At 53.0% G+C, this 24744-nt stretch overlaps 1 protein-coding gene across 6 annotated transcripts; it reads right to left on the reverse strand.

The window, feature by feature from the left end:
- Positions 1 to 849: 849 nt before the first annotated feature.
- On the reverse strand, positions 850 to 20467 carry FAM117A (family with sequence similarity 117 member A). Of its 6 annotated transcripts, XM_065699318.1 has the most exons (11): positions 20030 to 20116; positions 18213 to 18344; positions 10064 to 10384; positions 8170 to 9362; positions 7524 to 7690; positions 3997 to 4092; positions 3359 to 3472; positions 2962 to 3096; positions 2251 to 2467; positions 1829 to 1949; positions 850 to 1383 (listed from the first exon to the last, which is right to left on the reverse strand). In XM_065699318.1, exons 4-11 carry the CDS (start codon positions 8312 to 8314, stop codon positions 1050 to 1052), a joined length of 1329 nt encoding a protein of 442 aa, XP_065555390.1. In that variant the 5' UTR covers positions 8315 to 9362; positions 10064 to 10384; positions 18213 to 18344; positions 20030 to 20116; the 3' UTR covers positions 850 to 1049. The 6 variants fall into 6 exon arrangements, with proteins under 6 accessions (XP_065555390.1, XP_065555394.1, XP_065555392.1 ...); XM_065699322.1 differs by lacking the exon at positions 8170 to 9362; XM_065699320.1 differs by lacking the exons at positions 8170 to 9362; positions 10064 to 10384; positions 18213 to 18344 and adding an exon at positions 20423 to 20467 and having other exon boundaries at positions 20030 to 20126.
- Between the last annotated feature and the right edge of the window lie 4277 nt (positions 20468 to 24744).

Raw genomic sequence — 24744 nt, forward strand, 5'->3', positions numbered from 1 at the left:
CTCTCCTGACGTAACACGATGTGGAGCGCGGGGATTGGCCGTGGGCAGTGGGCGGAGCTAACGGGGCCGTTGCGGGCGGTGCTGCCGCCATCACCGGGGCGACTCTGACAGCATGCGCGCATGCGCAAGGAGAGAAGCTGCCTCATCCTGCGCGGTCCTAGCGCCCGCCCTGCCCCGGCCGCCCCCAGGCTACGCTCAATCCCTTGACTGCAACCGAGCGAAGCGGCACAGAAACGGGGTTAATGCCGCAAGTGTTTATTCCGCTCTCTCCCAAGGGCAAGGAACCCCCTCCAGCACAAGACCCTCCCCCCGTTAAGCTCTGCAAATACAAACCCAAAACAGACTTCAAGGAGCTGCAAAAATAGTGTCTTTGGAAACGTTTTACAGCAGATACCGGCAGAGGCGGCCGCGCTCAGCCCCAGCGCATCCCTGCTGCCAGGGGCCACCCCCCAGAGCCCCGTGCTGGGACCCCCCCGCAGCAGCACCCCCTGGAGCAGGGACCTTTACCTCTTCCTGCCAAGGCACCCGGAAAACCCAACAGCCCCAGCTGGCTCCTTCCCGCTGGCTCACACCAGCGCCCGCAGCGCACACACAACATTCCCGACGCTTCCTGCTTGTCCGGGAGGGTGAAGGTGCCCCGGGAGCCGCTGCCCCCCAGCCCCACCTGTGCTGGGGGAGATGAGCTGCGCTGACCGTGCTGATACAGCCGAGGGCAGGGGGCCCACAGGCCTCTTCTTCCCCCTTCCCTCTCTCCAGGGCTCAGCAATCCCCACCCCGAATCCTCCCAGAGCCCAACTTTGCCTCTGCTCCTCTGCACCAGCAAAACAATCACACAGGAAACAAGGACAATTCATCACAGGAAAGTGCTTTGAAGAGGGGAGGCTCGGGGAAAGGAGCCTCTCCAGCAGCCAGGAATCCCATGGCACTCCGTGCTTCACAGTTCTATCAGCCTGCTGCGGGGCGCAGGCCCAGGGCTGCCTCTTGGCTGTCGCATCCCACCCTCAAGGCACCGATCTCCAGAGGCTAGAGAAGCTGCGCTCCCGGAGGATTCACACCACCAGGGAGCTGTGGAAGACGACGCTCTCCTCGGCCTGACCACGCTTCCAGGGTTCATAGCTCAGGGCAGGAGCCGTGGCCACGTCGCTGAAGCTGCCGCCCGCAGCGTCCTTCCGCGCCCCGAGGAACGGGGCCGGGGGCTGGCAGGACGTCAGCGTGCCCGGCCCGGGGCTGGAGGAAGCTGGGAAGCTCCTGAAGAGGAAGCCCACGTTTGGGAAGAGCGGCTTCACCAGGCTGACGGGGCAGAAGGCAGAGCCGGTGGGGTTGAAATGCACCTTGTTCTTGTCTGGGCAGGAAGGCTGGAAAGGCTGCTCAGGGCTGGGGGAGCTGGGGAGAGACAAGAGGGGATGGCGCTGAGGATGGATGCTCCAGGGGCATGGAGCAGCCACAGGGAGAGCACCCGGAGCTGCAGCACCCTTCAGAGGGCCTGACTGGGAGCTGAGCCCCCTCAGGTACAGAGCAGCACGAGGAGCCCGGTCTGTTGAGAGCTGACTTCTGCAACTGCTTCTGCTCCTCAAGGGCTCTGCTGACCAACACCCACTGCCTGGAGGGGATGGGACCACCAGACCCTTCCGAGGGTCAGCATTCCAGCTTCCTGCTCAGCACCAGGCCCGGAGCAGCCCCAGTTTGCTCAGGAATGCTTCCCCAGTGGCTGCTCCCTGCTTTGGGGGGGGGTGATTGTAGCAGCAGACCCTCAGCTGCCCCCCTCCCAGCAGCCTCTTGTAGGACCGTCCTCAAGCAAGCGCTGCCAACACCAGCTCCGGGTACTTACGAAGCTTCTTCAAAGGCCCGGATCCTCTCGCATCCCTCCGGAGGCTCCCGTTTGAACATGTAGCTGTGGTTGGGGCGAGGGGAGGACGCGAAGGCCAGCACTGGGGAGGGGCTGCCCTCCTCTGATGGGGAAGAAAAGGCACATTTGGAGCAATGTTTAAAAGGAACCAACAGTGCTCCAACCTCCCCGCGTTCCTTCAGACCCCGGGCTGGAGGCTGCAGTACGCAAAGCCCCAACCTTTCCTGTGTCATTCCCAGCTCATGTCCTCCATCTACTGCTGGGAGCCACGCACCACAACTTAGCCATGACCGAGACCCTCTCTCCCACCCCTGCTGCAGCCTCCAACCCAGCACACAGACAGGGATGAGCCACTGCCCCCCTCTGCCCCCCGATCTCCCAACTCCTCTGCTCCGGGTTCTTACCTTTCTCTTTGGGCTCTGGCTGCACCTCATCCACTGCACAGGAGGGTTCTTCCGTTGTCAGCCTCCCCGGGGGGGGTGGGGAGAGGTGCAGCGGCACCGAAGGGGAAGGGGAGAGGCTGCTCCAGCTGCCACCGCCAGGCTCCAGCACCAGGGACGCAGCTCCAGAGCCTCTCTGGGCAGGCGCTGGTGCCCTGTGCCCATCTGGGACATCCAGGATCTAGGGAGGAAGCAAAGTCTTAGAGGAGGAAGAAAGCCCCTTGGCACCAGGGAAGGGGTTTAAGAGCAGCTTTAGCTACAGAGAGCAGCTGCTTGGGGTGCTGGATGCACTACAGGCAGAGCCTCTGCTCCAAGGACATGAGTCCTTCTGGATCCTGTAACACACTTCAGTTCCAAGCCATCTGGAGTCACTTCTCCCACATCTGCCCAGTGCAAAGGAGCCTCTGGACACCAGTCTGAGTGTCTTAAGGCTGTCGGTGAGGAGTCAGCCACCCTGGGATTGCTACTGGCTGATCTCTCACAGCACCAGCGAGGTTTAAGGAGGGAAGCAGGAGCCACTTGACCCAATTTAGACCGTTACATGCCTAGGACAGACCAAAACCAGGCACACAGACTGTCCCCGTGGCCAAGCCGCAGATACAGGAGGTGCCTTTAGAGGAAGGGATTTCCAAGTGCACCCAGAGGGTCCAGGGCAGCCCTGGGAGCTTCACTTACCCGCAGCAGCTCCTCCTCCCCCTGCTCCTTCACAAACGCTTCCTCCAGTTCCTGGTTTAGGCCTTCCAGGCTCCTGTGCAAGCAGGGGCTGAGCCTCAAAATGGGAGATGGAGAAGGGAAGCCTGAAGGAGAGTCCTGTAACACAGCCCAGAGACAAAGGAGCTCACAGCTGTATCTGCACAAACTCATCCTGCTCCCACAGCAATTCCCAAGGCTCAGGCTGACAGAAGCCTGACGGCAGAGCCAAGACACGTCAGTAACTGCAGATCAAAGCACAGGCACACGGTGAGGTGGGAGAAGAGGAGCAAAGACAGAGGGTCTCCTGAGGCATAGGAACAGCTTGGACCCCTGCCCTGGGACATGTGGTGATGGCAGGGCAGGGGAGGCAGGAACGTACCCGGAGGGATGGGAGGACAGCGTGGTCCCCCTGCAGTGGGAAGCTCCTCTCCTTTTCTCTGCCACTTCTGCCGTGGAGCTTTGTTCTCTGGAGCTGCTGCTTCAGTTTGGCAATCTGGCAAACAGAGCTTGAGCTAGGACCAGGCAAGCCAACAGCCCTCCACCCAACAGGATCGGGTCCGGTCCCTCTCCTCCCACCCACAAGGAAGTGTCCAAATTGAGATGGCTTCAATCACAAGGAGCAGCTTTGGCCTCCTCAAGAAGCATGGAGCAGAACCCCTTAAAAGGCCTCATCACAGAGTGCTCTGCTGCAGTGCGCCCAGCACCGTTCCTCCAGAGGATCTGGATTTTCCTCCGCCTACAGCACGCTGGGAACCCCCTGGAACCCCCAGACACCACGACACTGACCAGCAATGCACTGAGCTGCAGTGGAGCTGCTTTACAATAGCTGCCTGCTAGAAGCAGCCACCAAGATCAGTCTTTAGTTGGATCACAGAGCGTTAGGGATGAGAATAAGGGCTAAGGTCTCATCTTCAGTAGTCTCCTGGCCTCCCACTCCCCTCCCATGCCAGCAGCAGCCTCCTGTACATTAGGAACTAGCACAGACCTTGCTCAAGCGTTGGGAGTGGTGTAGTTTACCTCTCTGCGGTGGTCTGTGCTACCCCAAGAAGCAGAACGCTTGTGAGCACTGGAGTTGGCTTTCCCCACTTCCACATCATGCCAGGACACTGGAGTCTGGAGTGATGAGAAACATGGCTGAGAATAACCACATTGACTGCTTTAGAGACTGTGCTGGAGTCCTAAGAACAAGTGATCACTTCTGCCCATTCACTGGCCTGTTCTCGCCTCCCCCATTAACGTAATAATCACAGAAACAGTCCCAGCATGGTTTGTACTGGAAGGGACCTGAAAGCTCCTCCAGCTCCAACCCCTGCCACGGGCAGGGACCCCTTCCACTGGAGCAGCTTGCTCCAAGCCCCTGTGTCCAACCTGGCCTTGAGCACTGCCAGGGATGGGGCAGCCACAGCTTCTCTGGGCACCCTGTGCCAGCGCCTCAGCACCCTCACAACCTGAACTTCCTGTTTCAGTTTGAACCCATCACCCCTTGTCCTATCGCTGGTGGACAATCGCCCCAAGTGCCTTAGATGATCTTAAGCTCCTTTCCAACCCTGACTATGATTCTATGAGATAAAGAGCATCACCCTGGAGAAAAAACTGCAGCAGCCCCGTGCTGCTGTGCTGCAGTGTTTCATGTTCGAGGCACTCATTGTATGAAGCAGCATCACCAAGAGGAAAAGCCTCACCCGAGGGTGAGAACACACAAAGTGCTCCTGAGACCTCAGCCTCCCAGCCCAGGGTTCAAAGGCACAACCAGAACCAGAGGTTGGCTGCAGAGGGGCTGGAGGAGCTCGGGTGCCTCTGCAGCTCATGGGCCTCCATCCGCAGGGCTGCAGGTCTCAAGTGCCTCCTCATGCAGAGCAGCCTCAGCACCACATTCCCAAGCTGCTGGCCAAGCACCAGGCATGGTTTGAGTATCAATGGAAATCAGAAAGTGCTGTTAATGTGATCAGCAAAGGGTGTGAACTTCCTCCCCCTGAACTCAGCATGATCCCAGCAGTCCCACAGGCACAGCGTCTGAGACCAACCATCACTTTTTCCTCCCTAACATCCCATTTCAGTGCCTCTCCGAATGCTCCCCCCGTGTCACTGCCATTTCTGTGGGAGGCTTTGGATAACATTTCCCTCCTCCAGGCTCAGGAGGTGCAAGGGCCTGAGAACAGCTCCTCTCGGAGCAGCTGAGCTGATTTCCCCAGAGGCTACTGCAAGAACAGCAGCTGCTTTAAACAAGCCTCTTGAATCCAGCGGATGACAGAAGCTGCTGCTCTCAAAACAGGCTTGAAAGTCTGTTTAAACCAAAGGAACAGGGCAAGTTACCCAGAGAGGCACCAGCTTTCCCTTCTGGAGAGGGATACAGGTGATTTCCAGGCAGAAAAACAGGCTCTGAATGAAGCCCCTTCTTACACATAGCATTGTAAGCAGCACTGTGTTCCCTGTTGCCTACATCTCCATTTTGCAATGCCTGTGAGCAGCAGGCAGCACAGCACAGTTCTACTCCAGTTTGACTGGAGAGAAGAAAGAAGATCCTGAACCACTGCCCTGGGGTCCTGCTCTGCTCTGAGCACTCACAGCCACCCTGACCTGTGCCAGACTGAGTTAAGGAGCAGCCTAACACGATAGGAAATCCTATGGCAAGGACCAGCCTTGCACATGGCACATCTGAGCTCATTTCCTACCTCAAACACTCTCCCCTAAACAACTCAAACACCATTATTTGGCCGTTATCCCAAAGCATTGTGTCATTGTGTGTCCCAGGAGATCATGCACATAAGGACAAGAGGCACAGGTCTAAGGGACGAGACAACAGCCCTGTCCCATGTTACTGCAAGAAGCAAGTGTGTGGGAAGCTGAACTCCAGCTGCCAGGCACAGCCCTGCCTTGCAGGATGGGACAGAAACTGCCCTCAAGTCAACAGAAGCCTCCTGAGCCCTGCTTGAGGAGTCACTTACTGCACCCTATTGCTGGGACACCCAAGCACTGGGGCTCACAAGAAAACTCAGGCCTAAAAAGGAAGAAAAGCTGCTGCTCGCAATAGAAGGCCTGAGAGCAGAGGGCGCAGACACGTCCCACCTCTGCAGGCCCTGTCAGGGCAGAAGGAAATTACAGAACCTTTTGTACTAACTGTGACAAAACCGCTTCCTCAGAGACAGGAGAGAGAACAAAGTGCTCTGCACAGCACAAGAAAGTCACAAGCTCTGACCCTGTGCAGTGCTGGTACCCTCAACCCCATACTGAGCACCTGCACCCTCACTTACCCACCCCATGACAGCAACCGGACAGAGCTCTGCAGAAGAGCTCATCAGGAGCTCAGTGAGGAGATGAACACGTGCTGATGACAGAGAGAGTCCCAGGTTTGGGAACAGCTGAGCCTGAGAACAGGGCAGGAGCAGCAAAGTGCCAGGGTTATGAGGAGGAGCTTCTGATCCACAGGGCAGGCTGGATCCGAGGACTTCATTCCCAGCTATCACCAGCCAAGTCCTTTGCCACACACTGGGGTTTGTGTGTGAAGCACTGGAGATCAATGCTCATTTCACAGGCATGGTGCAAGGTGAAATCGCCATTTGCAAGACTCCTGCAGATAATGCTGAAAGGCTGCAGCACCTATTCACTGCCAGGAGTGCTCAGCTCCATGCTCACACAGGAATTAACATAGTCATGGCTTCCATTCCAGGAAGAAGGTGTCCCTCTTCTCCAACCTACTCCCCAAACAGGCCATGCGCAAGACAAACTCATTAGCCCCAAAGCACTGGGGTTAAGTGTTCCCACCATGTGATAAGGCCAGAAAGGCAGAGTGTGCTTCTCTGCCTAGGAATCAAGTTAGGCAAATTCTTTCCCTTCCTTTCCAGCATGGCCTCTGCCCTCAGCAGAGCTCCTGGGCACTAGAACTGGAACAAAAGCAGGCAAGAATACTTTGGAAAGGGACAATGGAAGTTGGAATCCAATGGAGAATTTCCTGCAAACAGCCCAGCAATAAATTGTTGAATAGCAAAGCTCAAACAGGGAGTTCACAGAGGCTCAATGTGCTGAATAAACCACTCGTTGAGCAAACGGATGCCCTTATCCTCCCGAATTCCTCCACCTCTGCAGATATGGCACTATTTGCTGCCGTACAGTAATATTTACAGGTTGCTAAGAGTTCCTCGAGGACTGGAGCTCTTCCATCCTCCAGCAGAGCTGCCTGTGCCAGCGAGCCCGTGGTGGGAGCACCCCTGACTCCGAGCAGTGTGTGGCACATAGCCCAAGGCTTTATATAAGGACTTGGCCCAGGACCGCAAACCAGGAAACACTAAAGTAGCATCGAGCCAGTGCTGGAGAAGGGAGCCAGAGGCCATCTGCCTCCAAACAAGGCCAAGGAAATTCTAACTCTGTACCAAAGCGGAATCAAGTGAAGCTGGGAAGCAAAAGGGGGGAAAAGCCTTCCTAGAAAGCTGCAGCTGGACGGGTGGAAGTGTACTGTCTTCCCTATTCACCCCTGTTTACAGCTCACTGCAGTCCTGCAACCCCCTCCTGGGCCACAGACCTCAAGGGCAGTCTGCCGGTGTTTTTACCTGGGTAGCTTTGTCATTCATGCATGAGGTGGAAGCTCCTTCAGCATCCCGAGGCCACTGTCCCAGCAGGTAGGAGCCCACGATGGTGTCCAGCGAGGAGGTGCGCCGCACACGGGGCTGCCGGGGACGGCAGCTCTTCTCCACAGCAGCAGCACAGGGGACGCTGGCTGCACAGGGGGAAAGAAAAGAACATGAGACTTCCAAAGCCAAGGCTCAGCACCAGCAGTGTCACAATTAACAGGCCCACATCCCTTGCAATGATCACAAGGGAACTGGCACATACAGCCTGGAAAATCCCACCCTGCTTTGGGTTAGCAGGGATCTTAAAGCTCATCCAGCCCCAACCCCTGCCACGGGCAGGGACCCCTTCCACTGGAGCAGCTTGCTCCAAGCCCCTGTGTCCAACCTGGCCTTGAGCACTGCCAGGGATGGAGCAGCCACAGCTTCTCTGGGCACCCTGTGCCAGAGCCTCAGCACCCTCACAGGGAGGAGCTTCTGCCTAAGAGCTCATCTCAGTCTCCCCTCTGGCAGGTTAAAGCCATTCCCCTTGGCCTGTCCCTTCAGGCAGAACAGGCAGGGAGGGAGTTAAACCACCCTAAACTCAGCCTTGAAACTGTTAAAACACTCTGTTGTGTTTGCTGAATACCTCTGTATACAAAGGTGCTGCAGCCCCCAGCTGAGGCTGTTCCAGGGACATGGCCTGGTGAATCTTTTTCATCAGCTAAAATCACATTTTTGAGCAGTGGAATTCGAGCTCTAGGTGAGAAAAGGGCAGGAACAAAAAGCCACATGGAAGGGCAAGAGAAGCATTAGGCCCTGCACAGCCACACCTCGAAAGGGCCACACTGGATTAAAGCCTCAGTGTGCAGTTCCAGGCACGCTCCCTGCTCCCAACAGTTAACAGCAAGTACCACAAGCTCCAGTTTAGAAACCCATGAGTATCTGTGGCTTCCTCTTCAATGCCTCATTGCCCACACAAGCAAAGTCACTTGTACCTCCATTACATGTGACTGCATCTGTCTCTTCCTCTCCTGCTGCTCAGAGGAATTGAACCCTCCTGCAGCAGTGCAGCCCCATCCCACGCTGCTCTGACAGTCCACGGCCCCCAAAAGCTCTCTGATATAACCAGAACATCCTGAACGACTGGGGTCATCTCTGTACTCCAAACCTCCAATATGGACAATGTGGGCAAAAACAGCCTGAAGGGGCTCAAGAACAGACACAACTGATATGGTTTAGTGGTGGACTTGATCTTGAAGGTCTTTTCCAGCATAGTTGATTCTATGGCTGAGAGCAAAGGAGACCTGGCCTCCTACAGTGACAACTGTGGGATGGCTGACCACCATCTAAAGCTATTGATGCATGAACAGCAACAACTGCTGCTCCTTTCCACAGAGCTCTACCACTGAACAGTCCAGGGAAGGGAAGGGCAGGGTGCTGCTGGGTGCAGAGGCTGCCTGCACAGCATTTGGGGCACTGAGGCAGGGTGGAGTGTCCTGTTTACAGTCCCTGTGCTATTATCATCCTTCTGCACCAAGCCTGCAGAGCTGCCACCTGGCCACAAGCTCTGGAGTTGGTCCACGCCAGCTCCACAGCTGACAAGTGTCAGGTTGTGGAGCTGTTCCTTCCCGTGTGACAATGAAGCTGCTGCAGATAACAGAGCCCTATCTCCAGGAGCCATTTGGCTGCCTCCAAACGCTGCACAGGGCTTTTGTGCAGGCACAAGTTAGACTGGTGCAAAGTAGGAAGTCTTCAGATGTGCAGTGTCCCTGGTCTGTCCCAGCCACAGCAGCAGTGAGCTCAGAGATGCCTCAGTCTCTCTAGAGCCAATCTCTGCATCTAGAAAGAGAAAACAGGAGTCTGCAGTAAACTTAATGCAACTCCTAGGGTCACTTTTCACTAAGGAATACTGACAGCTGGACCAGACAATGATGGCAAGCAAAACTAAAGTTCCCCTTACTACTTAGAGTTGTAAAATGTTCTTCCTTCCTTCCTTCCCTTTGTAGATTTCACCCTGGGGAAACAGAACCTTCAATATCAGAAACTCAGGGACATGTTGTTCCGAGCCTGATAGTTCTGGAGTACATCCCTGCAAAGGTCTAACTTCAAGTGAGGAAGCACAAAAACAAAAGTCTATGTTTAAATAGCTGCAGCTTCCCAGTTAACCATAGAGCAACGGGCAGAGGCTTCCCACAGAGGGAAGCTTGCCCTGCATTCTGCAATATCCAGGTGTACCAAATGGGTTTGGATGTAGGGTTTGGGTTATTGGATGTGGCAGGGAGAGCCATGCCAGGATGGAACCATCTTACTCAGACCATGCCCCGAGTTTTGGGTGCAGTGAGATAACAAAGGCCTAAGTCTAATTTCTTATGATCACAGCAGGACCTTGTGTCAGAAACTTTACTTTTAGATAAAGTATCCCCATCAAACCAGGCAGCTGGATGGGTGTCAGCATCCCCCACTGCACCCCAGCACCGCTCCCTGCATCTGCCACATCCTCCCACACTATCTGCCTGGAAATCTCTATACAAAGCACTTACTTGTTGCACAGCAGCCACTCAGACACAGTTCAGGTGGCACAAGAAACGTTGGCATTGCTAGGATGGTCACCAGAGCAGCAGCTCCACCAGTGGAAAGGAAATGAGCTTTCCTACCATGGCAGAGCACTAAAAGCACCCTATGTACACCTTCAGAACTGTTCTGCTTCCTGAGTTACGGCTCAAACCCACAGCTCGGGTGCAGAGCAGGTCTTGGCCACAGCATCAGAGCAGGAGGTGAGGCTGAGCCACAGCAAGAAATCCAACAGCCTCCCTTCTCCTCTCCTTGTCTTCAGATGTAACTGGAGCAGACACAGGCAGGACCTGCAGAGGATGTTAAGAACAGGGAATCCCACCTCACCTCACCCTGCAGGAGGGTACCTGATCAGCAAACCTCTCTTCTGAGGCCCCAACCCACTTCACCCAGGTGTTCCCAAGCAGCAGAAGTGGGAGTGAAACCAAGACCAGAACTGAAGCTTCACCATTAGAACTCATTTAAATCTCGCTGCAGTTTCCCTGCAGTTGAGCAGTCCCGATCTTTACCAGAGCAAGACTGTCAATCTTCACAGGGGAAGAACTGCCTTTCCCAGCATTGTGCCTCTCTCCACACTAAAAAGGAATGTGAAGATGGGGGAACCCATCCACTGCAGTCAGCCCAGGCACTTCCTGGTGGCACAGCAAAGCATTGCTGCTGGTTCATTCCCCAAGAGGACCTTACCTATCACACCACCTGAAAGCAAGGCAGGATTAGGCAAGAAATAAAAGCTTTTCCTCTGGGAATCCCAGAAAGCCCCCAAAAGAGATGAAGGGGCTGCTTTCCTTGTTCTTAATGAAACTTTAAATCCTAGTTTGAACACTGCAGGAATCTGCAGATGTGCTGGAAAACAGAGAAGCATTTCACAGGAATTCATGGCATGGTCAGAGCTAACTCCCAAGAGAGAAACAAAGGCAAGATCAAGGGCTGGAAAGGTGCTGGGAGGGAAGGTCACAGAAGCTGGAGAGGGAAAGAAGATTCTCTCCACAGAGCCAGCTACAGGCAGGTCTTTGTAAGGAGATGAGGCAAGAGGGAGAACTCAAGCTTTAACCAGCAATGAGGAGATCAGGACCCTGCAGAACGTGCTTACTTGGGGCACCAAAGGACAAACAAGGCGCTAAGACCACACCAGCAGAGGGGTCTGCACAAAACCCCACCCAAGGCAGGGACACCTTGCACCAGACCAGGCTGCTCCAAGCTCCAGCTCTCTGCAAGGGACACATCCGACACCTCTCTCCCCCTCTGTATTTTAAACTCACAAACCCTTTGCTCTTAAAGCAGATTTACAACTGAAAGGAAACTCCCACCCATGCCAGGATGGGATTTCACAGCTCTTTGCTGCTTTGAGTCAACTGTACCATAGAAACAAAGCCCTCAGCACACTGAAATCCACTGCACCTTCCGGTGGAGAGGCAGAAGCTGTGGTTGAACCACAGGGTCTGCCCCTCCTGCCTCTTACCCAAACCACACACACCCAGAGCCCAAACCGCCCCAGAAAGTACCTGCTCTTCCCAAGCACAGCCCTCTAAGAAACCCCATGAGAACCTTTCTCTGCTTCAGCTCTTGACTGGCACAGAAAAGAGCCCCCCACCGAGGGGGACACTCCAGGGGCAAAGAGGGTCCTACAGCAGGTTGAGGAGCTGGAGCCCCTTCTGATACAACCCAGCAGGAACCTGCCCCATGGCCTTTGCTGAACCAGCCCCAGGGGCTTCACAAGTGGCCCTGAAGCACAAAGGAAGCAATTCCGGGCTTTGTGATCACTCCCCTGGTTCCAAGCTGTGTTGAATCCAGCTGGAGAGAGCTGCCCAAAGGCCACAGCATCTGCAGATAGCACTGAAAGGAATTAAGAGGGGACACCAGCAGTTCAAACTGTCTTTTGAGGTTTTTGGATGCAGACGCTGTTGAAGAGCATTTCCCTCCAACACAGCTCCAAGGCTGAAGCTGAACACCCTGGTGATGGAGGAAAAGAGCTGAACTCTTCACCTTTAACTTCAGGCTTTCGAAGTTTGTTTTTCAAATGAGAAAATCATCTGAGGAATTTCAACATCCTCAAGGCCTCAGGTTGAAGTGCACAGCTCCTCAGGCGAGCCTGACGCAAGACACTGCTTTGGTGGGATCTTCAAGCCCATCTCTTACCCACTGACAGGGGCTGGGCATGCTTCTGGACTGGTATGCACAATGACATTGAAGTAAGAGCTAGCAGAAAGCAAGCAGATGGGCAGCAGCCTCTCATGAGCAAGAGACTGGTCTAGAAACAAGCAAACACTTGCTCAAACATTAGATCTTTAGGACTTGCTCACTCTGCTCCTGAAACACACAGATGACTAAGGCTCTGCCAGGCTCATCCATGTCACCTCTATCAGAAGTGAAACCCAAGCAATGAATCTGGAGCTGTGGGTTGGGTTTTCCCCCCTTTTTTGTTAACCCTGCTTAAATCAGCATCTGGGCATCGGGATGACTGCTCTGAGCTCCCACTCTGAGGATTAGGAACCTTTGATTGTCAAGGCCTTGGAAATCTTCCAGTAGAGATAAAACAAAGTCAAATGAAAACTGAATTTGGTATTTCTTTGGTATTTCTACAGTTACAAAGGTGGGAAACAAGGAAAATGAAGGTTTCCTGTCCCTCACACAGACAGAACCACATAAATCACATTAACACTGGATGACAAGCCCTCCTCCCAGTTCTCTTCCTGGCTGGTTGCAGTAAAGCCATCTGTCTGGAGCCAGTGCCCATGAGAAGCTCCTGAAACAACTCAGCAAGAGTATCACATGTGATAGACCTTCTGCTCACCTTCTTGCTGTCTCTTCTAACTGGTGAGCAGGACACCAAAGCTAACAGAAGCTCAGTGTTACAGCTAGCCTAAAGAGTGTAAGCACAACAGTATTACGCATGCAAGAGTTGCACAGAGCAGCCTCAGGCTCAAGCATGGCAGGAACCATACAAACTCCATTATTGCTGTTCCTGAATGCTTCCAGCCTGCAAGGAGGAGAAACTGAGGCACAGGGAGGAGCAGCAGCTTGCCCAGAGTCATGCAGCAGGTTTCAGGAAAGCACAGAAAGCATTCTCTCCCGTTATTTACCAACCACACAATCTCCCTTGAGATTGCCCTCATTTCCTGGAGAGCCAAGCCCACATCATCAGGTGGTTTCAATGGCAGCACCACAAGTTTCATTTTTAATGCAAAAAAAGCCTGTTTAGTACAAATTCCAAGAGGGAATTTATTGGTCTTTCTTGGAGACCTTTCTTGTCCAACTGGGAACCCCACTAACCCAGGGCTCTCACCTTCAGCTGCAGGAGCCACGAGGGAAGTGCCAAGATCAGCTCAGTGCAGCCAGCACTGCCACTTACCCAGGATTTCACCATCCCAGCTCTGCACACAGAGGGCTCATTGCACTGTGGTGCTCAACATCATTCCTCTGCCAGGGCTAGGCCAAGCACTGCGGGCTGGTTTCCCAGTGAGCAGTCAGGCAGTGCAGGGCTCACCACACCTGGAACAGAACCACTTCTCTGCACAAGTGGGTTCTTCCAGTTCTCCACTCCCTGTCATGGGGAAACCTTTGCTCTGGTCCATGCAGCTGCATTGGGCAACCCCAGCTGAAAGGGTCTCAAAGCGTTCAAGGCCAGGTTGGACAGGGCTTGGAACAAGCTGCTCTGGTGGATGAGCTTTAAGTTCCCTTCCAACCCAAACCAGTCCAGGATTCTATGAAATAAAAATCCACCCAGAGTAAATGACCTGCGAGTTTCCTGGTTCCTCTGGAGCATTCTGCCATGCCAGGGACAGCTCAAACTAGCTGCAAACAGCACAAGCACTGCTATTACCCCACTGAAACCTCACAGACCCCACAAAGCTCATCCCAGCCAAGAGAACATGGAACCTCAACAGTGTTAGGGCAGCTGCAGGGCTCCAGCTACCCCAGGAGCTGCCTGCAGCCACATAAGCTGGCAAAATGATGGATGCAACAGGGTTGGGCCTGGCCTGCACCTGAAGAGGCTCAAACACAAACACATTACCTGCTTCACCACCTAAAGCTGCATCACTAAAGAGAGAAGGAATGAAAAGAACCCCAGACGCTGACCTCAGTGACACCCATCACCACAAGTCCTGCCAGCCTGGATCACTAAACAGCAAGTTAAGTTCTCTTAAAGTATTCTTAGGCCTCCTTCCTGGCATCCCCCAGCTCTTCCTTGGAACAGAAGCCCTTTGAGAGCCTCAGCAGCTGCTCCTCATCTCAATGGGATCCTCTATGATCAGAGCAGCTGCAGGATCAGACCCAGCTCACCCTGCACCTCTTATTCCAAAAGCCCACTCCAGCAGCACAAAGCTCCAGAGCAATCCGGAAAATCAGCAGAGTCAAGTGAGGAAAGAGGTGCTAAAGCAATAGATTTCCATGCTGGGCTCCCAAAAGGTAGGAGGAAAAGTGTCAGAGGATGACTCACCAGGATACCAGGTTTTGGTTAAACACTGCCAGTTTACTGCTCCAGCTCCCACACAGGCAGGCAGCAAAGTGGAGCTTACAAAGAGCGAGGAGGCAATGGAAATGTGAACACTTCCAAAACTCTGGATGAAATGATTGTGATTGAGAGGAAAAATCCCAGCTCCTCGAGACTGAACAGGAGGCACAGAGCCAGGAAGAAATGAAGAGCAGCAATTCTGGCTCGTGGCAGCAGAGCTCCAGCTGCTCTGCCCTCAGAAAGCTGCAGGTAAACTGCAGGGCTCCAACGCAAGCAGGAGCCCGCAGGCTTTGAGATTTCCTCTCTTTTCTTTATAACATCAGAAGCTACTGAGTAATTACCCCATTAAGTGCAGCTTCACCTCCAGCTCAGCACAGTGCTGAGGGAAGGATTCACCAGCACTCCAAAAAATGTATTTCATTAACTTGTTTCAAATGGAAACAGAGCCAAATGCTTTTTAATAGCTCCTCTGATCAATACGAACCCTGCCAGGGGCAGGAATGACTCCAAGTCCCAAGTAGGGAAACACGGGACACTTCAGGGCCATCAATTCTCGTTGCAGGATGAGCTCTAGCCTCTGCAAAGCAGATTAAAGACCTGCTGCTTTAAGCAAGAGACGAGCACTCTGAATGCCACAAAGATCAGCTGCCCAAAGCTGGACTGATAGTCCCCTCTGGCCCCATGAGTCTGCTTAATCTTATATTTAACCCCCCAGAAAGTGCTTCATTGTTATTTTAATACTTCTGGAGAGAGCTAACAGCCAAGCACGAACCCAGCATCCATCCCACCAACAGCCACAAGTCACACACAGGAAGAAAAGGCAAAGACTATGATTAGGTCACCCAAAAGTTGCATTTCAGTAGGCATTCCTGCAGCGGTCAGAAAACTCTCAGTACTGCAATTAGGGACCCACTGCCATCAGCGCAGAACCAATTGTTGTTCTTCATCAAGCCGGATCAGCCGCATCACACGCAGGACTTGGGTGCTTTTCTTAGGGGGGGGAACAACCTCCAAACAGGCAACTCGCGGTCGCCTGCAAGCACCGACATGTCCTGCCCGCGGGGACTCCCTTCGCTCACCGGCCCCGGCGTCGAACCCCCCGCTCCGGTGTGTGCCCCGCTCCCCGCTCTTCCGGTTGTCTTTCACTTCCACCCGTGCAGCACCAACCCAGCGCACACGGTACCAATCGCACAGGGCCCCGGGTGCTGGGACCCAGCCGGTTCATCCCCGGCCTCCTACCCTCACACCCCGCCCGCGAGTCGCACCAGGAGCAGCCGCGCGGCGAAACGGCTCCGGTGCCGCTCCGGAGCCCGAACCCGGGCCCCGCCGTTACCTGCCCGGCCCCCGTCGCCGCGGCGCTGCTGCAGCTGGAAGGGGACCGTGGCGCGGAGCGGCTGGAGCCCCCCGGCCCCGCCGCGGCAGCCGCTCGCTCCCGCCCCGGCCATCCCCGCCCGCCACCGCTCGGAGCCCCCCGTGCCGCCGCCGCCGCCGCTTATCAGCGCTCCGGGGATGGGCGGGGCCAACGGGGCGGGCCCGACGGTCACTGGCTGCCCGAATCCGCACGCCCCGCCCTTCTTAGCGGAAGCCAATGAGAGCGCTTTGCCAGCTCCGCCCCCGCACGCGCTGTCACGGTAGCCAATCAAAAATGCGGCCAGCCTAAAGAGGCACCGCCCCTCGCGTCAGAACCAATCAAGGAGGGAAGAGAGGCTCAAGCCGTTCCCACCCCGCAGCTGCGGCAAAACCAATCGCAAGAGCGGATTGCCGGGTTAACGCCCACCCCGCTGCGGATCAACCAATCGCAAGGCTCCTCTAAACCCCGCTGGTGTTGGTGTTCCGCGTCCGGGACGAGGGAGGCGCGTCCCGGTGCCCCGGCGCCGTCCCCGCCCCTTGCAGCCCGAGGGGCAGCGAGACTGGGCCGGACACCGGGAGGAAGGCGACGGGCGGAAGGAGGCTGGAACCCGGGCGCGACAGCAGCGCTGCTCCCCGCTTCCGGCCCCGCCGCCCGGAAGGGGCCGAGGGCTTTCCCGGGGCTTTCCCCACGCCGAGCTCGGCTCCGAGCCCAGCGGCTGCTCACTGCCTTTAAACCACACCAACCCGCGCGGAAAGCGCTAATGGAGGTTTTAGTGCGGAGTGAGCTTCCAGCGGTGTGTCCCCGGCAGGCATCCCACATGCAGCGTTATCCTGCTGCAACCCCTCCCAGCTGAGTGTAAACAAGTAACTGGGAAAAGAGCAGAAATCAGGATGCTGCAGGTGCGTTTTCGGGGCTGGTGCACAGCAGGAGCTGGGGCAGATGCAGGCACAGGGGGCTGGTGGAGCTGGACAGGGCAGGATTGATCCTGCTGCTCCCTCCTGTATCTCAGATCAAGGACACGACTCCTCCCAGCCCACTCACAGGGTCATAGAATCCCAGACTGGTTTGTGTTGGAAGGGACCTTGAAGATCATCCAGCTCCAACCCCTGCCACGGGCAGGGACCCCTTCCACTGGAGCAGCTTGCTCCAAGCCCCTGCGTCCAACCTGGCCTTGAGCACTGCCAGGGATGGGGCAGCCACAGCTTCTCTGGGCACCCTGTGCCAGCGCCTCAGCACCCTCACAGGGAAGAGCGTCTGCCTAAGAGCTCAGCTCAGTCTCCCCTCGGGCAGGTTCAAGCCATTCCCCTTGGCCTGTCCCTATGGGCCCTTGTCCCAAGCCCCTCTCCAGCTTTCCTGGAGCCCCTTTGGGCACTGGAGCTGCTCTAAGGTCTCCCCTTCAGGAGCCTTCTCCAGGCTGAAATACTCAAAGGTCATTGGGTTTCACCCTTTCCACTCCCATATCCACACTTCACTTACAAGCAGACTCTATCTGCTGTGGGTCCAGGCCTATATTCTGCATCCAGATGGACACAGTTATGCAGGCTGAAGGAAGCATCTGCCCAAGTGCAAAGGGTGAGGCTGATCTCTCTAACCCAGGAGCCTGGGAAGCTGTGGCATGGCTCGATAACAAGAGGGGGAAAGGCATGAGGTAGCAAAGCAGCCCGGGCTTCATGCCAAGCTGTCTGGAGAGGAGAGGTGGTGGCAGCAGCAGGCAGCTGGGCTATCACTGCAGAGCAGCGTTCCCCATCATCTTCCAGTACCTCTGCTCATGAGGCTCCTTCTATTTGCATGTCATCAGGGAACAGAGGGGAAGAGGACAGTGCTACCTCCTTGCTTCTAGAAACACCCCTCGGGGAAGAGGTGGTACACAGTGCAACACTGCAGTTACTGAAGGAAAAGACAGGAGGTACCTCCTGTACCTCCTGACAGAGCAAAGAGACCAGAGAATCCACAGCTTTGGTTATGAGAGCTCAGTAAACAAGTAAGATGCCACCCATGGAACTAATCATCCTTATCTCTTCCAGCAAGGAGAGTTGTGAGATCTCTGATAAGATGGAAACCCAGTCACACAAGGAGGCACAATTATCCCTGCTCAGGACTGCACTAAGCTAGGGGAACATTCCAGAACAGCAATAGTGTTAGGGTATATCCCTTTCTCAGAGTTACCAGCATTCCCCTGAGGACAGGTCAAGTATTGCTCTTGTCATTTAACCTTACAACCTAAAATTCCTCATTCAAAGGGTCCTAGAGTGTCTCCTCTCCTCAAAGTTCTTTCCATCCCAGCTCCCACTCCAGCAACAAAGTAAAACCATACCCTGATGATCTCCGAAACCTTCCTGCCACCCGGATACAGACATTTCTTCACAGCAACACCACTCCTCCTGAAAGCATTTCCTTCCCAAGGTCCACAGCAGTTATTTCAGGAACCCTTCAGAGTCCTTCCAACCTAGAAATTCAAATTCACCTTTCAGTTTCTCTGCCTTTTTAAGGCTATGCAACTGGAACCCAATACCCACAGCTGGAACAATGTAAAACTCCTCCTCTGTGCTGCTCTGGGTTAGCATAAAGGAGGTCACAGAGCTGTTCCTGTTCTCATCACACCTCATGCTACAAACACAGTAAAGGAATACTGTAACAAAGTGGTTTATCACAACCTAAGCTAAGTGCCACTCTGCCTCAAGCCCAAGTTTTGCTTTCACCAAATGGTTTAAACCCACACATTTTGCTGTAGTATGTAGGACGAGGCAGGAAAGCACCAACTGTCACCTATCAAATGGGCTAAAGCCATTCCAGGTCAGCCGAGTTGCACGTTATCAGCCAGCCAAGTTTATCTGCAACAAGAACAACCTTTCTGTAACCTTCCTCACAGACACACACCACGGAGTGAGAGAAAACCGAAGTCCTCCAGGCTCCACTCTGGCCTACACACTGCAGTCATCTCCCTGTAGTTCAGGCTCCCAGTGACGCGCTGCATAGTAGCAGGAGTAACACAATTTTTTACAACTGCTCAAGGGCTGCACATGAAGGATCCAACTGCTCCTCATCCTCTGCCTGCTCATTTCCTTTGCTTCTGCCACAACAGTTTCTCCCGGCCCAGGAGAGCTGAGCTCACACCAGCGAACTGTTCTCAGAGCCTCAGAAAGCACAGCAAATAATGAGCAACCACCACAAAGCTTCCCAATGATCAAATCCATCTCATGGCTCTGGACTGACCTATTTGGCACATTCCTGAAAGTCACCTTCTAATGCTCCAACACTGCCCTGTCCCTCGGTGTTTACAGGAGACTATGTTTCTGTAGCTAGCCTTCCCTTCCCATTGGACACCTCTGAGTAGACCCTGCTATGCACTGCAGAACTGCTACCCCTTATTCTTCGGCTTTATGTCAGTGTCACTTGAGGAAGTGACAGGCAAATAGGACACATGTGAGGCTGACCAGTTGCCACTGCAGTCCTGTCATTCTGGTCCAGTGCTCAAGTCCTAAATGAGATTATATTTCTGGCTGTTTGCTATGGGTAGGAGGGAGACAGAGCTTAGATTTAAAGTCCTGATCAGCTGAGCATGAACGTGGAAGATCAAAGGGTCATTCAGCACACAAGCTAAGCTTTCCCTCATTGTCCTTGAACAAAATTCCTCTCACTCTGAACTGTGGAGTAAAATGCCTGTCTGCCTCCCACTCTATCCCCAAAAGAGATGGCTGCGTTTCACTGCTGGGCAGTTTCTGCACTTGAATGTTTTGAGATAGAAAAGCTCTAAAGAGCAGCAAGACAAATAAAACTGCAGTTTATTAAAAGAGACTAACAGATTATTCACCAGACCAGCCAAGCTATTTCACAGTCTGGTCATGCCTGCAGTGAAAACAGTGGGAGTTTTGGGAACAGAGCATAAGCCCTGCTAGGAGTAAGGAGACGTTATGAAATACATCATTTTCACTAAGGCAAGGCAAGGCAGAAGCTTCTCCTAATAGTATGAATCATCAATACACCAGCAGGAAAGAGTGCACTTAAAAGTAATCACTGAAGCCCAGCACTGCCAACAGAACATGGAATGGAATACAAGGAGGGCAAGTCAATCAACCAATTCAGACCAGGCAAGGGACTCAAAACTACAGCTGTAACAGACATGTCTCATACCTGCTGCTGCAACATCCTCCACTGCTGCTTGGGTTCCTTCTACCCACTTGGAGAGCCATCTGATCACCCCACTGCTGTGGCCCTGCAGCTTCTCCTGCTGGAAAACAAGACACATCAGGGATGAAGTTTATGATCTTCTTTGGGATCATTTCATCCTACACTTGCAGAAGTTTGGGTTAATCACCATTAGTGCTGATTTGTGCCAGGCTGGAGCTGACATTTGACTGCTCAAAGTGACACACAAAGGTTGTATGCAGCAGGACACAACACATCTAAAGGGACACAAGAACTTGTGATTATGCTGTAGAACCCACTTATGCTAACAGCTGATCTTGTTATTCCTCCCATGCCCAAGCGCACAGCTTCAGGAGTTAACCAACATCAGAGACTTACTACAACTTCCTCAGACAACACAGGCTGCATGAGATGTGAGATGTTCTCCAGGAAGGGATGACAGCTTGCTCAGGAGAATGGCTGTTAAATCAGCTCTACAGTTTTAGGACAGGCAGTTTGCATAGAGGAGTGTCAGCAATTAGAGCTCCAGTTCAGCCATCAGCCTGGCAGCTCGGTGCTGCCTTCCTACTTCCTGAAACCACTTTCGTTAGTAGAGTAAGCAAAGGCAAGTCCTGTCCCTACTACACACATGTAACTTCTTCATAGCCCCATAGTTCTTTCTACAATCAAGACATTCACATCAGCTGTAAAATGAGCTACAAAGTCTGTGGCTCACAGTCAGCTTTATGAAACAGAACTGCCCACAGCATGCGCTCAGAGATGCCAAACAGGATGAATTTTCACCTTCGCTTCCCACATCAGTGTCATCTTTGGTGACAAATGCTTCTTACACCTGTGAAAGTCCGTGTCATTGGGCTGAACCACATGAACAGAGTTTTCCTTTAAGGAAGCATGCAGCAGACTTGATTGATTAGGAAGCAAGGCATTAACATCAGTGCCAGGCAGTTGGAGAGCACTGCCTAGACTGGAAGGAATGTATTAAAGAAGCAGATCCAAAATCCAAAAGCAGACAAGAGAAGCCAAAAAAATAACCCATTTTGGCAGGAACAGGATGAGGATGGCATAAAAATATCTGGCATGTTAATATCCATTAGTCCTGCCAGGGCAAAAATGGGGCTTTATTGCAACTATTTAGTAATTAGATTATCCTATGAGACCCAGGGGAGACAGGGAACCAGGAAGTGCAGCTATATTCAGCTGTAACTAAGTGAGAAACTTCTGCTTTCAGCAGAATTCAAGTTAGGTCTTTTTTCCATTACAATTAAAAAGAAGAGAAAGATTTAGGCCAAACAGGACTGACCTTGCTCCTGCTGCCAGCAAACACAGCTCTGCTGGGATGTCTGCATGCCAGAGCCCCAGGGAAAGAGTGAGTGCATGGATTCCCTTCAAGCTTACCAAAACACCCCAATCCATCTGCAGCCAGTTGTGTTCCCCAAGACCTTCATTGTGGTACATGGCCAGGAATCTCCATGCAGGGGGCCTTGGTGCTTATTTATACAAGTCACCATCAATTCAACTGAAAACCAGCTTTATGAAAACCAATACACACACATCCAGCTGTTTGCTGAGCTGTCTGCAACCCAAACCCCTCCAAACTGGAGTCCTCCTGATGGGCACCAGCTGATGGAAGCTTTTCCTAATGCAAAAGTAAAAACTGCTTTGCCAATCTGCAAATAAATGCCAGAGGCTGGATGGCTTCAGCACCACAAGGGAATAAATTAAATTTTTTTTATTATTTAGCAGCCCTGGTGCTGGTGGGTTTGCTTCTCAAGGGTACCAAGGCCCACTGCAGAACTGGCCTCTTCAGCTGCAAACAGAAGTAAAGACTTAAAACCACACAGATTTTCTAGCAGGTTAAATTCTGTGTCTTGCACCTCCTACTGTTTGTACACAGAGATCTGCATTGAACCTGCCTGCACAGCATGGAGCATCCTTCGCCAAGAACCAAGTTCAAACTTCTCAGCGAGTGACAGGCTCCAAACCCTACTCAGAGACAGGCCAGTGGAGATCAGGTTGCTCAGGCCCTGTCCAAAACTACACTCAGCAAAGAGCAGCCCTCAGTTATCCTACAGTAAAAGTGCCCTTGTGAGAGACTGACTCACTCCGAGTCTTTGTAACACATTAAACTGGATGAGGAATTCTTCAGGCTTTCCATGCTTGGCTCAAGAGGTTCTCTGATGCTGCTCTATCACCTATACCTACCTAAAGCCCAAGCATTAAGCTAGAGCCCAAACCAGAGGGAAGCCACCTCTACTCACCCTCTGAAGACATGAAAGTAAAAGCAGCTGCCACCATCCTGGATCTGCATCTCGGGATACCAGTGCTCTGGATATCTGCAGCACTTCCTCAGTACTAAGTCTTTCTGTAACTTCAGCCCCCAGAGCTGCATTGAGATGGTACCTAAAAGCAAGGAAGATGTATTCAAGTACAGCACTGCACATACTCATCTGGTGTATTTTCATTATTGAGTTTCTCTCATTTGCTTTAAAATACACTTAAGCAGGTAAGTCAGCCCCGCAGAAATGCAGCACAGCAAATAACACGCATCAGTGGCAATGTGGCACCTACATGTATTCAATAACCAAGGGCTTAATAAAAACCAACACCAAATCCCTTTGGTGTGATTTAACCTGCAATTTCAAGTCACTAATTGCTATAAACTTCTGTCAGAGCGAAGAGACTGCAGGTCTGTTGTAAGCAGCTTATTAAAGGGAGCTTAACCCCAGCAGAGATCCTCCTGAGCAGAAGCCACACCAGTTTTGCTTCCTCTCTTCCCCAGTGTCAGTGGCTTGCTGAGGGTGAAGAAGCAGTTTCAGGCACTGACATCTAGTGGTGATGCCAACACGGAAGGCACCTGCCTCAAGTTCGCTGTCCTCGGTGGTTTTGCGTAGGACAAAGCAGTTCCAGCTCCAGCAAATGGCAGGGCTGGAGTTTCTTCAGCCCCAGCCACCGGCCCATGGCCAAGGGCTCTGCACATCTTTGCATACAACTTATTGCAAAAGATGCTTTTATTTCTGCTATCAACCCCTAAGTTTGGGCTGGATTTGGAACTGAAGCATTGCAGCAGGAAGTGAAATCCTTGCAGTGTGTTCTGCTGAGAGATCCACACATAGAGAAGAGCTCTTGCAAGCTCTGCTGCGGTCATAACAGGATCTAATTATTGCTCTCTTGAGAGTAGGAGATACCTCAGCAAACATCAAGCCACTTCCTCCCTTCTCACTGCCCCCTGCTCCACAGAGCAGGTACTCTGAAGTTACACTAAGTCCGTGTTCCAACTGCACAGAGGGCTTACGCTTTGCATATCCATTTGAATGACTAGGAGGTGATATGGCAGCACAGGGAACTGGGCTCCTGGCTTGTGTTCACCTCTACACAGATCATTAACCACTCACACCTGTTTGCTTTGTTTTTCCAGTAACATCCTTTAGGTGGTGGTGAAGTCCTGCCAATATGCACCAACATGAACACCTTACTGCAGACTTCAGGACCACCAAAAGCTCTGATTCTATTTTCTCTCTTTATCTGACTCAATTAAGCACTGTCACTTTCACACAAGGTAGGTTTTGGACGGGGAATCCCAAATTTACCTTAAACATTTTATGTCAGTCTGATAACCCGAGAGCATCACACTCAATAGCCCAGCCCTAGATTGGGCTCAGCTGCAACTGGAAATTCTATTAAATTCTAGGCAGTCTTTTCCTTATGAAATAAGCACAACTCCTACATGTGTGTACAAGCGTTGCACACGGATACGCAACTCCCGCTTCACGTACCACACATATTGCTTCCCATTCCTCTCTGCTTCGGCAAGAGCAGAGGTATTTCATCTTGACTTCGTCAGGTTCGCCCTTCATATTTCACAGGAGCCTGGATACATCTAGGAGCAGTAACAAGGTAGAATGACAAAAACTATGCTATTTGCATGACTAAGGGTAACGTACCCTCATCAGGATTATACGATTAGGCCCTGAGAATGCTATAAATCCCTAAAGATAACCAGAGCTGGAAAGAAATCCTGTGTTTGTCTAAATAACCTTATTTTTAACCCAGGTCTTTACATAAATAATAGAATAGTTTGGGTTGGGAGGGACCATAAAGCTCATCCAGTTCCAGCCCCTGCCACGGGCAGGGACCCCTTCCCCTGGAGCAGCTTGCTCCAAGCCCCTGTGTCCAACCTGGCCTTGAGCACTGCCAGGGATGGGGCAGCCACAGCTTCTCTGGGCACCCTGTGCCAGCGCCTCAGCACCCTCATAGGGAAGAGCTTCTGCCTAAGAGCTCAGCTCAGTCTCCCCTCGGGCAGGTTCAAGCCATTCCCCTTGGCCTGTCCCTACAGGCCCTTGTCCCAAGCCCCTCTCCAGCTTTCCTGCAGCCCCTTTAGGTTGCAGTTTATTTCCTATTCCTTTCCCATTAATGTTACTGCTATATTATATTTAACCCGCTATCAACCGAACCACAAGGCAAGAACTCGCACAGAGCTTGGCCTGCGCAGAGGGTGAAGGCACCTCTCTGTCCGCCTGCTCCACAACCCCACGGTGCCTCAGCAGCTGCGGGCAGGAACGCAGCGAGCTCCAACTCCCCCGGGAGAGAACCACACAGCAAAGCTGCAGCACCCGGCCCCGAGGGTGCCCTGAGAGTGAAAGGTTAACCACCGACAGCCCTTCCGCACGGGAGCCCCAGCAGCACCTCAGCGCTGCCAGGCC

Source organism: Lathamus discolor, chromosome 20 (assembly GCF_037157495.1).
Source record: "Lathamus discolor isolate bLatDis1 chromosome 20, bLatDis1.hap1, whole genome shotgun sequence".
Lineage (NCBI taxonomy): Eukaryota > Metazoa > Chordata > Aves > Psittaciformes > Psittacidae > Lathamus > Lathamus discolor.

Coding starts and splice junctions, on each gene's coding strand:
- FAM117A (XM_065699318.1), bottom strand. CDS start 8,314: ATGTGGCTTTTTGTTCCTGCCCTTTTCTCACCTAGAGCTCGAATTCCA. Junction 3,473..3,996: donor GCACAGACCACCGCAGAGAG/GTAAACTACACC, acceptor TCTGTTTGCCAG/ATTGCCAAACTGAAGCAGCA. Junction 1,384..1,828: donor CGGGCCTTTGAAGAAGCTTC/GTAAGTACCCGG, acceptor GTCTCTCCCCAG/CTCCCCCAGCCCTGAGCAGC.